Source organism: Bubalus bubalis, chromosome X, assembly GCF_019923935.1.
Source record: "Bubalus bubalis isolate 160015118507 breed Murrah chromosome X, NDDB_SH_1, whole genome shotgun sequence".
Lineage (NCBI taxonomy): Eukaryota > Metazoa > Chordata > Mammalia > Artiodactyla > Bovidae > Bubalus > Bubalus bubalis.
Genome location: NC_059181.1, coordinates 18,784,150 through 18,800,109, shown reverse-complemented (window position 1 = coordinate 18,800,109; position 15,960 = coordinate 18,784,150). Strand labels below are relative to the sequence as shown.

Sequence of the window (15,960 nt, the reverse complement as noted above, 5' to 3'; positions counted from 1 at the left end):
GACCATAGTTATGGTTGCACAACCTTCTGAATATACTAAAAGCCACTAAATTATATACCTTTAAAGGGGTGACTTTATGATATATGAATTACGTCTCAAACAAATAAACAAAAAATTCCTGGGAAGTAGGAAGTATCCCCATTTTGAGAACAAAGAATGCATCAGGAGGACCACTCCTAGGATCGATGATTCTCTAGGAGGTCTCAGAGCTATGATTTATTGCAGCAAATGGCTACAGAGCAAAATAGGTAAAGGGAGAAACTGCATGGAACAAAGTCCAGGGAAGAGCAGGCGTAGGCGCCCAGCATCCTCTCCCGGTGTAGTCACACAGGCCACATTCCCCCAGCAATGAGTTAGGACACGTGTGAAGTGTTGCCAACCACAGAAGCTCATTAGACACTCAGCGCCCAGAGTTTTTATTGGGGGATGGTCACATGGGCACCCTCTGCCAGGTCCATGCTCAAATTCCAGACTCAGAAGAAAAGCATGTGTTCAGCATAAATCATAATGTTGGTACAAACAGCTTAGGCACAGTGACCTACTCATCAGTTAATGGTGAGAACCCTTCTGAAATCCAAGTTTCCAGATGCTTACAAGGGTCAACCTTATAAACAGGGCCTTCTAAGGACAGTAGTCAGGTCTGCTATGTTAACTCTCTCTTGTACAAGGGAATTGACATTTAGAGAGATTAAGTAACCTACCCAAGGTGAACCAGCTATTAGGTGATGGTGCTAGGTCCACCTGGCTCCAAAGCCCAGATTTTGAATTCCTGAAATGACCTAGACTCTTGAGCATTGAGCATGGGAGTCTTTTAAGATAACATCTATTCTGCGTATACTAGAAAAAGTATGGCCGTGTTTTGAGAATGTGAATTGCTCGTCTCACGTTTTAACTGAAATGTGGTATTCTTCCCAACTCTCTGCTCTCCTTCAACTTTTCCGTCTGTTCTCCCTGTGTCTCTGGCTTTTATACTGTAACTCTAGTATCCCATGCCTGTCCCCATGTAGCTCCTGCTGGCTCCCTTAAATCTTCCTACAAGTCTTCTCCCACTCGAAATGTCGAGAGGAAGAAGATCGCATCTACATCTGGTGGAGGAGATGCTGGGAAAGGCGCCCCTGCCGGAGTGGAGGCCTCTCCAGTAGGTTTCTACCCATTCACCCCTCGGGACTGGGTTATCTGACACTGTGATTATTCCCTGCACTTGACCTGGGGTCTGTTTCCATCAGTCTTCAGGGACTGCTCAAGGAAAAGATTTGGTTTTAAATGGCACCCAACCTTTGAAAATCCTGTAACTTTTTGCACCCTCCTAAATCTTACTGCCTTGAAATAGATTTTCAAAGCCCTCAGGTTGGGGGTCAGAAAGAATGTTCCGAGTGCCCTTTCTCTGCTTCTTTAAGAATGTCTGCTTCTGGGCCAGTCTTGCTTCTACAGGCAACTAGAACTGAGGTTCTGGGTCAATCTTCATCCACAGTAGTGGCCTTTGAAAATTTTTGTTGTCCTGATAACACCATCAGTAAGGCAGATGTTGAGCAGTATCCTCCATTGTGTCTGTTTGTTTAGAAATTATATATGCCATATTACTTTCATTAGTTACCACTTGCTGTGTAACAAATCACCCCAAACCTTAGCAGCTTAAAGCAAATGTGTATTACCTCACTGGTTCTTTGGGTCGGAAATTGAGGACATCATAGCTGAGTGGTTGTGGTTCAGGGTCTCTCATGAGGGTGTGGTCAGGACTGCAGGCAGCTAGGACTGCAGTCGTCAGAAAACTTGGCAGGGGTTTTCCAGGATGGCTCGTTCATGTGGCTCTTGGCAGGAGGCCCCCATTCCTTACTGCATGGACTTCTCCTTAGAGCTGCTTGAGAGTCCAAACAACATGGCAGCTGGCTTCCTCCAGAGCAAAAGATCAAAGAGAGAGAGAGAGACCAACTCATGCTTGAGGAGAAGTGAACTAAGCTCCACCTGTAAAAGGGAGGAGTATCATATGACATGTGGACTTATTTTAAATACCACATTACCATTGGGCATCTATTTTGTAATACCATATTTATTTTTTTTAATCCAGTATGATCCTGAGGTTCTCACAGGAGAAGTGAATGTTTCAGATGCTAGAGTTTTACTGTTGGATGGATTACTGTGGAAGGGGGCTAATGAATGTGGGCCCCATGAGGATTTGCTACAAAAAGTTACAATAGGGAGAGAAGAGAACCACTGTCATGGAGCATCTGCTCTGGGCCAGGCCCAGGGCCAATGTGGGACAGGCCATGGAGATGTTGAGGGATGGAGAGGTTACAGTCCCTGTTAAACCAGGTACACTGTCAAGGTCCCCAGCTCACTGTCTCGCACCCATCTATAGCTATTTTATAGTGATTGTATATCTTTGTAGTCATTCCAAATTCTGTATGTCCAGGACCATAATCTGGTTCCCTTGTTAGCTTTTTGTAAGATAACAAGGAAAAGGAGGTCTTTATGTTTTAAGACTGAAATTTTTTTCCCTAACTGAATGACCTAAATGGGATGATCCCCTGGTGCTTTTCTGCAAAGATTCCCATGGTGGGAAGCAGTATAGCTTTGTTTGGTTCCTTCTGAAAAAAAGCTGTGCATCACTTCCATCTGGGGTATTTTTAAAAATCATGGAAGTCATAGCAGTGATGGGCCATGGCTGTCCTATTCTGTGTCTCCTACAGACAGAGAAGATGAAGAGGGGGCCAAGAGCAACTGCTTCTGTTCCCAGCGTGGGCCTCATGTCTCCTCTGAGAAGCATTTCTAAGAGGTCGTCTTCTCCTGTGACATCCAAGTAAGCCTCTTTTTCTTTCGCCACAGTCACATGTTTAAAGCAATTTTGGGGGAGGCTCTGTGTGGGGTGGCGTGTGCCTCCAGCTCCCCCACAAGGCGTGGCCAGCACTCTGAGGTGTGTTATATGTTTCTGGATAAACAATGGGGTCTTGAGGGCTTTGTTGCCTGATGATATTGGACCCTGATTTATGGAGATGATCCACTTGGCCTGTTCTCTTTCAGCGCATCAGTCCCCTTCTACTTTTCTGGCCTTCTCCAGCTGCATCTGGAGTGAAGGGATTGCATTGTACTTGAGCTCTGAAGCCCATGTGCTCCATGCTTGTTCTCACACCCTCTCATCTTACCTGTCTCTTTGTTAACAGAGAGGCAATAATAACTTCTGAGTCACCATCAGCAGTGTGTTTTTTTTATAATGAAGCCATTATATTCTTTTGTTAAGAATTGAGTGAACTCACCAATGAAAACCTGTGTGACTGAAAAACAAATGTACACTGTGTGACCACTGACTTAAGTCTTTTAAATATTTTACTGACAAGAATAACTCAATAAATAACTCAATCCAGCAGTAGAATGGAAACATCTTCAAAAGTACTGAGGAAGAAAGAGAAATATGATTTTAATTTGGAAAAAAGAAGCTATATATAGAAAGAGAATCGCATAATGCTTCTATAGTACAACAGTTTGGTTCAGAGAACATAGGAAGAAACACAGATTTTTAATGAACACTTTGGAATTAAAAAAAAATATTTCAAAGTGATGTCAGCTCTTATTTCTGATTTGTTGCTTTCCGAGACTGTTCTACTAATATTGTTTTGCTCAGACATTGCTGTGGTTTTGATAAATTGCTAATACTGGTTATTGATGTATCTGCCTTCCATAGAGAAAATCTTTCCATAGCATATTACTGAATTCATAGTGTTTTTTTTTCCCTGAAGTCCATTGCATTCTTTCTGTGCCTGTATTGCCTGTCTTTGGTTTGGTATTGCTTTTTTGCAAACTCTAAATCCATTAGGTGGGCTTTGAGGTCTCTGTCTTATTTCTGAGCCTTCCATTTACATATCACTGCTCTGGTATCAGTTTGGGACATTGACATTAACAGAGAGAAAAACCTGTTTCTACTGGGGTTTTTCCATATTCCACCCTATCTTTGCTGGATATTGACTCTTTGTCCCTGCCTGGATAGTAGCTGGCAAGTTTCATTACCATCATTGTACATTTCACAGAGGTGCACTGGGCAGTGGGGTGGGGGGAGTGGAGGGCGTTCCCTCTATAGAGATACGAATTCAGTTTTTGGAAGCAGGCTTGTAGTGGGCTCTGTGCTATTTCTTTGAAGTTGAAAATCTTGAAGGTTGTGTTTCAGGAAATATATTTTAAAGGACATAACACTTGAATTTTGTAAAATCTTTCTCTGACTAAAGAGACTCAAACACAATCCCAGACTTTTTATAATGTAGTTCAATTTAGAGAAATATTTGAAATTTCTACTCTGTCCGGTATTGGGCACCTAGTAGATGGTTTCTAAGTATTCGTGGAATGAATGAGGGCAGGCCACTGTGCTAGATGCTCTGGAGAATCCCCAAGCAAATGAAAGTAGTCTCCACTTGGTCAGGCCCCCGGCGACGGAGGAGGTAGATGTGGACCCAAATAAGGACAGTTCTAGGCCTGCTCCAAAGAGAGAGCCGCTCACCTTGAGCTACTTGTCCCTCAGAACTCAGCTCAGCTGGCATCCTCTCCAGAACCAGCCAGATTGGAATTTGCCCCCTTCGCTGTGCTCACAGAACATACTTGTGTCAGTCCTTCCTTCATCAAACACCCGTAGAGCACCTACTCTGTGTCCACTGCTCTTATCAGTCCTTGTGGAGCTTGCCTGAGAGTAAACAGCAAATGTAATATCAGGTGGTGATAAATTCTGTGAAGAAAAATGAGCCTTGGTCAGATGGCAGAGAATGGCAGAGGGGAGTAGTCAGGAAAGACTGCTCCAAGGAGGTGACATTGGAGCAGAGCACCCTGCATGAGGTGAGGGAGCAGGATGAACTGACATGTGCCTCAGTGCACTTGATTTCCTGCTTGGCTGCCGAGAGGGCAGGGGCTGACTCAGTTTATTGTTGCACAATCTGGGCTCAATATGAGTCTGTGGATGCTTAGCTGGCGGTGGGGGGAGGTGGATCTGGAGGGCAGAGTGGTCTGAGTAGGTATGGGCAGTGCTGGGGCCAGACCTACTCAAGAACTCAGGCCTTTTGGATCCTCAATCCTTCTGGAACATTCATCAGTTTATTCTCTCACTGAGCAGTTTCTTAAACATTCTGTTTTCTGGGCTGCATGCCTCACTTGGGGAATTTTTAAAGGATGAGGGATAATGGTTTCTGTACCATGCTGCACAAGATTCCTACCACTTTCAACAAATTGATAGACTAGCTTTAATTTTCAGAGCCCTATACATGCCATCTCTTGCACAGGCAGGAGAAAGAGCACACACTACCGCAGCTGGACTTCCTGTGCACAAGGTGCCCTGGTGATAAAGATTGCTCAGGCACCTCCAAATCAGAACTACCAAGTCAAGACATCTAAGGAATAGCAAACATTTCTTGATTTTAAAATGTTCAGAAAGAAAGTTGTTTCTACCAGGGAAGAAAAGTAGTGAGTGAACTACAGTGGGTATGGGCTAGGTCTGAGACATATGGAAAGCCAAGTAGACTGCAAGTAAATTCTGAAAATCCAACCAAACTACAGCAGTGAAGAAGAGTGGATTTCAGCTGCCCACAAGCAGTGGGTAGATTTCAGGTATGCAGTGTAGAGCAGAAGAAGGAAGTTGTAGAAGAATGTCAGCAGTGATTCCATGTATCCTGAGTTCCCAGATGTTCACAACCAGTGTGTTTTTAGAAATATAAATGTGGTAAAATTATTTTTAGAAAAACTAAGAAAATGGCAAACATGAAATGCAGAGTGATGATGACCTTTGAGGAGGAAGTGGAGGTGGGGTCAGGAAGGGACATGTGGCAGATCCTGGCCTATTATGGCTTCTTCTTGCACTAGTTGGTGTGTGTGTGAACGTTTGTTATATCATTCTTCATACGTTTTTTATTTTATAAATAATCTTTCGTATACTCAATACTGAAGAAAGATGAAAAAGAAACACTTGATTTTTTTAAAATGGTATCACACAAAATAAACCCCAACCACATGGGCATTTTCAGCTTTCCCTTTGTGTAGACCAAGCGTGTGCTCTTTAAAGCACACTGGAAGTGACATGGCTTTGAATAGGATGGGATAGGGGCTAGTCAATCACCATGAACACTCATCCAGAAATGCAGAAGGGACTTGTGATGAATGGCTCTGTCAGTGCGTTGTTCTCCTCCCAGATCTGTTGTTGCTGTTCAGTTGCTAAGTCGTTTCCGACTCCTTGCAACCCCATGGACTGCAGCATGCCAGGCTCCCCTGCCCTTCACTGTCTCCCCGAGTTTGCTCAAACTCATGTCCATTGAATTGGTGATGCCATTGAACCATCTCATTCTCTGTTGCCCCCTTCTTCTCCTGCCCTCAATCTTTCCCAGCATCAGGATCTTTTCCAATGAGTTGGCTCTTCGCAGCAGATGGCCAAAATATTGGAGCTTCAGCATCAGTCCTTCCAATGAATATTCAGGGTTGATTTCCTTTAGGATTGACTGGTTGGATCTTCTTGCTGTCCAAGGGACTCTTAAGCACCACAATTCGAAAACATCAGTTCTTCAGCATTCAACCTTCTTTATGGTACAACTCTCACATCCTTTCATGACTACTGGAAAAACCAGAGCTTTGACTATACAGATCTTTAGACAAAGTGATGTCTCTGCTTTTTAATACACTGTCTAGGTTTGTCATAGCTTTCCTTCCAAGGAGCAAGTGTCTCTTAATTTCATGGCTGCAGTCACTGTCCACAGTGATTTTGGAGCCCAAGAAAATAAAGTCTGTCACTGTTTCTACTTTTTCACCCATCTATTTGCCATGAAGTGATGGGACTGGATGCCATGATCTTAGTTTTCTTAACGTTGAGTTTTAAGCCAACTTTTTCACTCTCCTCTTTCACTCTCATCAAGAGACTCTTTCGTTCCTCTTCACTTTCTGCCATTAGAGTGGTATCATCTGCATATCTGATGTTGTTGATATTTCTCTGAACAATCTTAATTCCACCTTTGGATTCATCCCAGATCTGAACAGTTAAATCACTGTAGGGTAGCTGTGCATATTAATAGCATTGCTCTTTTAAGTGTTTAAGTTTATTTTCATTGTTGATTGGCATTGTCGGGTACTTGTATGGTTTTAGAAAACTAGCTTCAGCAACACTCTTAAAGATGTGGATGGAGCATAGATTGCCTCTTATAACCTAGAGAAAGGAAATTGAGTGTGACCAAGTGGATTTACCCAGTCTGTCTTGCCTCTGCCTCTGCTGGTTGGTGCTGTTTGTACTCCTAGTTCTTCTGTGTGAAATACTCTCTAATGGTTTCAGATTCTTAGAAATGTATTCCAAATTGGTTTGGTCATTGTGATGGGAAACGTATCCATTATCCCTTGCTGCTGTGACAAACTCTCTAAAACCTAGTGGCATAAAACAATAATTTGTTATTAATTCTCACAGCTCTGTGACTTGGGCTTACCGGGAGGGTCTTAGGGTCTTTTATGTGGTGGTTCTGTGGATTAACATGGACTCACTGGAAGGTTCTCACCCTGGGGGTCTTCTGTGCAATTATGGTTCACTGTCAACTGGTGCTACAGTTACAACCTAAGGTCCAAGATGGCCTATTAAGGATTTTGGCCCATAAACCCCAGTTAAGGCCTGTGCCTTGAATTGGCACAGCATTCCTTCTCTGCTGTGTTTTCTTGGTCAAAGCAGTGGAAACACCTCAGATTCAATGGAATGGAAAAATAAACTTGAAAAGATCATGTGAGGTGGAAGAAGATATTATTGGGGCCATCTTTGGAAAATTTAATCTGCCAAAGATAATGACTTTCAGAGACAGCTTGCCTGAGATCAATTTTGTATCAGGAACCTAAGTTAATTTCATTTTATCATGCATTAGAAACAAAACTGAGAGTCCATATGAGGGAAGGAATTAAGGCAAGTTGTCTGATGGCCCAAAATAAGCACCTCCCTTTAGAATCACAGGCTCCTGGAGCCAACCTGTCTATGTCTTTCATGGTTGAGGGCATTTAATTAGTCACTGCCGAGCGCCATTTGCATAGGCTTCTTTGGTAGATGTGTGGCAGCATTGCCCTGCCCAAGTGAGTATCTACAGTGGACCAGGGCTCCCTGCAGTGATGGTTTAACTATTGTGTGTGTTACCACCGTCCTTCTCAGATACACTTACATTCTTTCCTGAAATTTTTCTTGAAAAGGATAATTGAAAATGTTAAGTTATACCCCCTCCTCACAGCCATAATTATATACTCACCCAGTCCTAGTCCTGTATTTGTCAGTCTTAGTAGAGAACAATTTGAGTTTAGACCAATTTTAAAAACCTTTTTATTTTGAAATCACTTCAATCCTATAGAAGAATTGCAAGAATAGAATAAAGAACTCCTGTATACCTTTCATCCTGTTAGCATGTAGCTGCACAGATTTCATCATTCCCATCCCCTACTCACTCTCATGCAGTCTTCATAGATACACATTTTCTGAGAACCAATCGAGAGTCATTTGCAGACATCCTGACCCTTTATCCCTAAGAATGAAGATATTCTCTTGTGTGACCACAATATAGTTGTGAAAAGTTAGGAAAGTTAACATTTGACATGATGTTGTTAGTTTCCAGACTGTAATCTTTGCCTGCTGTCCCAGTGAGATCCTCTACAACATCTTTTTTCTGGTCCAGAATCCAACCCAGGGTCCCACATTGCATTTAGTTGTCTTGCCACCTCAGTCTCCATTAACTTGCAATAGTTCTTCAGCCTTTCTTAATGACCCTGACATTTGTAAAGAGCACAGACCAGTGGGGTTTTTTTTTTAGCACTGTCCTTCATTTTGAGTTGGTTTGCTGTTTCCTCGTGGTTAGACTCAGATTATACATTGGGGGCAGGAGTCTCGTGGAAGGGATATTGGTTCCTTCTCAGTGCATCGTGTCAGGAGGCTATGATGTCAGGAGGCCATGTTTCATTACTGGTGATGATAGCTGTGATCACTGAGTTGAGGTGGTACACACAGCTTTCTCTGGTATAAAATCGCTCATTTTCCCTCTAGAAAGTAGTAAAATGTGATTGACAAATAGACTTGTCAGCATGTTGATCAAGTTGTGCTGATGAGGCAACAGACCCCTCCCATCCTGTGGGTGGGCTGTGTTTACTTGGCCTGGAGTCAAGTGGCTTGGGAGAAAAATAGAACTAGATTCCAAGATGTGGAGGAAAAAAAGCCCTTTGGGTTTATGCTTTGCAGTAAACTCACGTTCAGAAGCGTGACAACCCTCTCCTGAGAGTCTTCTTGCTGCTCTGCTTACAGAGGTGTTTGTTTATATTTCCTACCAGTCACGGAACCTCAAAAGGTTATATAATCCTGCCTTGTGCATCAAAGAGGCCTATCTCTGTTAATCCAACAAAATTTGTGAATTCCTTTTGTTAAGTTTTTAATCACTGGAGATATTGAGCTTTTAAAAATTGAAGTGGAAAAACTATTTTAAAAAGCAAGATGAAAAATCTAGTGATTTGGCTCTCTCATCTCTTTATACTTCTTGGGAAAGGTCATTTAAGCATTTAGGATTGGGGTTTTTTTAATCTAAAATATGGTTAATAGTAATTTCCTATGTACCTCACTGGGTTATCGTGGTAATCAAATAGACCCTTATGAAACAGATGAGAAGGTACTTTAGAATAAAACTATGAAAGCACAGTGAGTTCCCTGATTAATTTGTGTTTAATTTCTTTCATCAGCCAAGATATCTATTTCTAGGAAACTGGGAAAACAAGAGCTTTGCTACACTTGGTTTGGCTTGCAGTAAGTGGTGTGAGCAGGGGGCCAGAGAGCCTCGGGGCCTGGCAGACCAGCATCACCTGGTGTAAGATGCCCACGTTCAGCAACTCTTGCAGGGCTGGCAGGGTACTGCATCCATGTAGGAAGTAGTGAGGCAGGATGAGCAGGAAACTCTACAGATTTGGAAATAAAATAGGGAACTTCTAAGATTGTATTCTGTAGTTTGGTCATTTGGTATTTTTAAAAAAGGCAATGACTTACTTACTGTTCTCTTATTTGAAGCTCATGTTTGTGTGTATACACAAGTGTGTGTGTGTGTGTGTGTGCATGTGTGTTCTAAGTTACTATATTTTTTTATTGGGCAAGGGCTGGGTTAGGGGAATATAACTAGATTCCTTAATATATTTATCCCAAATTATTCCTTAATAGTTTTATCCCAAATAATTCACCCTTACTTCTCAGGTAGCAATTATTTTTAGATGTGTGCTCATGGACAATTGGCCCACTTTTATTTATAATAGAGCCTTAGAGTCTGTGGTGTGAACAGAACATACGTGTGACTGTTCTCTTAAAGCAAGTTGAAGCAAGGCTGCTCAGAGCTGAGTAGGTCTGAGGCTGTCAGAACCTCTCCTACCCAGGCAAGGCCAGCCTTTCCCCTTGATATTATAGTCCTGCCCTGCATGTCCCTCTTACAGGCTCTGAGCACACTGACTGAGGGGAGGGCATGACTTCAATGGGCTCCCTTCCCTTCTGAGCGTGAGCCATTTAGACCAGGCCATGGGGTCATGTTGGGATCCAGATGCTGGCTTTCTGCTGCTAAGGTGGGACTATAGAATGAATTGGGCCTGTAGCCATTTCAAGCCTGTTACCCACTCCTCCCTGAGTCCAGCCCTGGAAACCCTCCTGGTGGAAGTGGGGTCTGCAGAAGAGCTCCTCACATGTCTGCACATGTGCGACAGGTACTTGCACTAGGACCCCAGGGAGCCCATGTCTCAGGCACCCCTGAGGGAAGTGCAGATGTGTGCTTGCTGCAAGCAGGTCCCTTAGACAATTATAATGGACTGGGCGGTGGGCACCCGGTACCTTTGCTCTGTCTCATCCAGCAGAGAGGTCATGCTTCACTCCTGGGGGAGGAGGATGAGGGCCAGGAAAAAGAGCAGATGGCTTTTTGCCAATCCTTTCAGTAGCAGACATTCCTAATTGATGAGTCAAGTTAGGAATGCTTATGGGAGGAGGACATGTTTCTGTCTGCGTCATCTGCCATAAAACAGCAGCCTTCCTATGGCCGGCCTCTCCAAATCCCACATCCAGGGGTAACTCTTTATACTGTTGACTGCCCAGCAGTGGTTGCACCAGAGCTGCACAGAACATGCGCTTGACATTCCAGGGAGTAAGTGGCCTGTTTTGATCTTCTCAGTGTATAGGACCAGCCCCCTCAAGACCCCCTCCTGGTGGTTATAGGATCATTGCATCCCTAGATGACAGTATGAAAGGAGGGCATTGTTGAGCACATCTCCTGCCATACGGTTATACAGGCTGTTTGAGTCTAAACATAGGTTTTCGCAGCTAATTGGAAAATGATGCTTAATGGAACATTGTCATCATGAGGTAGCAGGGCCTGTGGTTTCCCTCATTATGCTTCCTCCTGCTTTTGGTTTGTTCTCATCTGTAAGGATAACTCAGATTTTATTTTATCATATATTAACACCAATATCTGACAGCTATTGTGTGCTTACTCTGTGCCCCTTCTAAAATGAACATCTGGGGATCATGGTGACCCCAAACTCCAGCTTAGCCATACTGCAAACAGGGAATGGGGCCAAGTTGAAAGAAGTGGAGTCAGGAAGTCAAAGGTTCAGACCACAGTTCAATGGCTTATTTAACCTCTCTAAGCCCAGCTTCCTCCTCCTTAAAGTGACCGTAATAATAGTACCTGTGTCATAACTGGTTATTGAGAACTAAAAGACAGACATATATACACATACATACACAAATACACTTAGCTCGGGGGCTGGTGTGCAGACAGCACTCAGGAAGCATGAACAGAGTTTTGGAAGGTGTTAGAGGAAGCCTGAGTTCCACATTATTGGAGGGGTGGTCCAGGTACAACTCTGTCTGAACACTGGAGGCACTAAGAATTCCCTCTCCAGCCAAGGCCCTTTAGGAAGCTCATTGGTGGGCCTTGGAGGCGTGGGGATTAGGACACCACCCCTCCAACCAGAGCAGCACCACTTTCATCTGCTTTATACACATAGAAGGTATGTGGGGGGTGCTGTATGTATGTCTTACCTCAGTGGTTCTTTGCTGGGGGTGATCTTACTCCTGAGGGGACATTTGATGATGTCTGCAGACATTTTTGATTGTCACAACCTCTGGAGGGGGAGTGGTGGAGATTGCTGCTGACATCTAGTGAGTTGAGACCAGGGATGCTGCTAAACAGTGCTCAGAATAGCCCCACAGAAAGAAAGATCTAGCCCAAATGTCATGGCAGGGTTGAGAAACCCTGGTACATATGCATATGTATATGGAGGGGGCAAGAGGATTCTTTACCTGGCTTTTATTTGGTTGGTGTCTAGGAACAGAATTAGAAAATCAGGGGTATCTAGAGCATGTGGAAAGAAACACCTGGTTGTCAAGAGATGCCCTGGAAATGGTGGGGCCTGAGTCAGCTGAGCCCCAGGACTGAGGCAGGACAGTCTGCAGAGGGGAAGCACCATCCAAGGTGTCAGGGGGTTCTGGGTGGCTCCACACTTAACGGGATGGTGGCACAAGGGAAGTTGCTGTGGCTAGTATGAAGTGATCCTTCCTGGTCTCACACTGGTCCAGCTAGGGAGCGGACTGCCGGAGAGGGGTGTACAGTTCACCATGGAAGTGGGATCTGGATGGATTCCATATCTGTAAAATGGTTGATGCTGAAACATCTGAATTTTAAAAATCCGGGTCACTTTTAAGTCATATTCTTTGGGTCACTGTGTGGCCCTCAGCCTGGCACGGACTGAGAAAAAGTGTTCTCTTCAACAGCCAGAGTTTGCCTTTTACCATGAGAGCATCAGTTGAAAACTGGCCTGCATCTTTTCCAGTGCACATACCACTTGAGGATTATTTTCCAGCTCAAGACCAAGTTTAATATTGATCCGATCTTATTTTTTCCTTACCACCAGTATCTGATTAGGTAACTCTTTATGTCTCTGGTGAGAAATTGGCCTTTAATATTATGTTGACTTGCCATTTTTATAGGTCACAATGGTTGACAGTTAGCAGTTTCATATTGTTCAACCTGCTACAGGATTGAGAGTGACAATTTGTAATTTGTCAGCCGAGTACTTTATGTTCTTCCTAAAAGTACTCTGTACAAATGTCACCCCAGTATGTGTGAACTTCTGGGTATACTCAGCAACTGAATCTAGGCTGTTACCCATGTCATCAGCAACCAGAGCTCACCAGGAGCCAGACTCAGCTAGGACACATGTAATGGACCTATTTCCAACAGATGTAAGGCAAGGTCCTATATTTTAGCAAAACTGTATTTCCCTGGATGGACATGGGCTTGTTCTTACATTTTGCATCTTCCCAGTAACTGGAGAGAGTCTTTTAAACCTTGAGAACCTTGAAAAAGACACCCCCTCTCCCCACATCTTCACTGACTTTGTTCCTCAGAACTTGAAAAGGAACTAGATGTCAGTTATACCTCAGCAAAGGTGATTTTTTTTTTTCACTGTATGATTCCGCTTATGTGAGGTATATGGAATAGTCAAATCCTTGGAGACAGAAAGTGTAAAGTGGTTTCCCAGGGGCTGGAGAGAGGTGAGAATGTGGAGTTAGTGTTTAAAAAGTACAGCATTTTGGAGGTGAACAGTGGAGGGATGGTTGCACTATAGTGTGAATTGACTTAATGCCACTGAACTGTACACTTTAAAGTGGTTAAGATGGTACAGTTCATGTTGTGTGTATTTTGCCATAATTAGAAAAAAATAAGACTGGGCTCGTTCATTGCCGTATGCTGAAGCCAGATCCAACCTTGGTGTTCATCTAAAAAAAGGAGGTGGGGAAATTCCTAACACTTTACTCTCATGTTGTCATCAAACTTAAGTGAAATCAGGACATGATGTCATCAGCTGAGCTTCCTAAAACATGGTCCCTTCCGTAGGGGATGTCTTGTAAGTACCATACATTCCTGTTAGGGTGATAGTACTTCAGGGACTGCTGAGTGTGTGCTCCTCCTTACATTTGTCCCTCTTGAAGGATGAAATTGTTCAGCTTTTTGGAGCCAGATGTCTTCGGAACAGAGGGTTCTGTGGTCAGGCCCAGTAATCATCTTATGCCGTGGTTTTGGTTTTCCAGGGCAACTTCAAAAGCATATCCGCAGTCTCCAAAGAACACAAAGCCGCCATACCCAGGATCTCCGGTGAAGTACCGCCTCCCCAGCTTTTCTGGCCAGGAGACACCCAAGAAGAAAGCAGACAAAGAGAAGAGCAACAAGGAGAAGGAAGGCACCCTGCCTCAGCAGGCAGCCAGCTCACCCAAGGAGGAGGCCCCAGAGAAGCACGTGGCAGACAGGCAGGCCACCGAGAAGCACGAGAAGCATGAGGCCACGGCAGGGAAGGCCAAGGGTGGCAGAGGTAGGCCCTCCTTGCCCATCTGGTTCTGCCACTGAGTCCATCCCCACAGGAGCCTCGGGTTTGGGGGAAAGACGGGGATTTTCCCCAGAGACGACTCCATGCCCTGGTGCTGCTTTCTCAGCTGGCACATTGCCCAGTCCTTCCCCTTGCTCTCCTGAGTGTCTCCTGGCAGAGGAGACCGAGGGACTGGCACTGCTTCTGGCTGTGGAAGCCCTGGGGGGTGCTGAGCTATGTTCAGTCAGGGTATGCCCTTCCCACAGAGAGGGGCTTCCTGTAGTCCTCTAAGCTTCTATGACCATGGTGAGTTCACCCAGACAGGTGCAGTGGTGGAGGCTGCATGGGGCTTGCTGGTGACCCATCTCTCCTCCTCGCCTTTCCACTGCCCTCCACGGTGGAATGCATCCAGGGTCCCAGCCAGCCCATGGCAGCCTCTGCTCGGTGGCTGATTGTGCTGGTCCCGGCAGCATTTCCCGTCACCCACTGGGTTGGCTTTTTCAATTCCAAGTGGCAGCTGCCATGTGAGTGCAGTCATGATTTCATGTCCCTTGATCTTTTCCTCCGATGCAGCCTCAGGGAAGCCCACAGCGGGCACCACTGATGCAGGAGAGGCCACAAAGATCCTGTCTGAAAAGAGACGACAGGCCCGGCTGCAGAAGGAACAGGAGGAGCAGGAACGTCTGGAGAAGGAAAAACAAGACAAGTATGGGTGGTGCTCAGACCTTTTCAGACCGCTGTAAATGCCCAGCTCCTAAATCTCAATGTTACAGACAGCCCCTGTTCTCAGCCTGGACTCGAGCACCAGCCAGGCCTCGAAGAACTATCAGTAGAGTTTGAGTTTTGTTTATAGAATGAGATTCTCTTTGAAAAGACTGGAGATGCCAAGATGTAAACATCTTGATTTTGCTTCCTAAATCGTGTCCCCCCCCCCACCCCCAGTTATCCTAACTCGCATCCCCAGGTAAGAGAGAGGAGGGTTGAGCAGACACCCGTTGATGGGGCAGAAGCCACCTTCATAGTCCATGAGACACAAGTTACAGGGACTCCATCCTGGAGCAGAACAGAAGATGTCATGGCAGTGGTCCCTAAACTTTGGAGGGTATCACAGTCTGTTAAGGGTTATGATAAAAATCCACAGGCCAGGCTGTGTCTTGCCTCAGTATTTCACCAGAGTTTGAGAACCACTGCATTTATCCCCGGAGCACTTGGTCAAAATACAGACAGTTCTGCCTTTTCTAGTCTTAGTATTCAGAGAGAAATGCATGTTGAAGGACAAGGTAAATTTATCATTAAGTTGATATAGGAAGCTTTTAGGATAATCACAGAGTGTAGTCCACTACTATTGAGAGAATTAACATAACAGGAAGCCCACCATGCTGTAGTACTTCACGACTGGCTCTGAGTTTAGACTGATAGAATACTCTTGATCTGTAAGTGACCTTGACAAGTCTTTCATGGTCTCTCATTATGCTTTTACTGATTTATTTTTTTTAAGGGTGGTGGGGAAAGATCTGACTGGTCCCTTCTTCAAATTCTGGACTTTTCTGATGATTTTCCCACCTCAAACTTTTTGGGCAACAGCAGCAGGTCTTTTTGTTGAGTGGTGTGCTTGGG

The 15,960-nt window shown here is 44.5% G+C and overlaps 1 protein-coding gene across 13 annotated transcripts in view; it reads left to right on the top strand.

The window, feature by feature from the left end:
• The window catches only part of MAP7D2 (MAP7 domain containing 2), a 100,679-nt gene that overhangs the window by 67,471 nt on the left and 17,248 nt on the right, over positions 1 to 15,960 (top strand). For 8 of the 13 annotated variants that reach the window (XM_044936945.1, XM_044936943.1, XM_044936942.1 and 5 more), the window contains 4 exons: positions 984 to 1,138; positions 2,688 to 2,797; positions 14,072 to 14,349; positions 14,917 to 15,049. In XM_044936945.1, coding sequence (XP_044792880.1) covers positions 984 to 1,138; positions 2,688 to 2,797; positions 14,072 to 14,349; positions 14,917 to 15,049 — 676 coding nt within the window. The remainder of the gene's footprint in view (positions 1 to 983; positions 1,139 to 2,687; positions 2,798 to 14,071; positions 14,350 to 14,916; positions 15,050 to 15,960) is intronic. The other 5 variants (XM_025276135.2, XM_044936947.1, XM_025276140.2 and 2 more) reach the window with 1 other exon arrangement.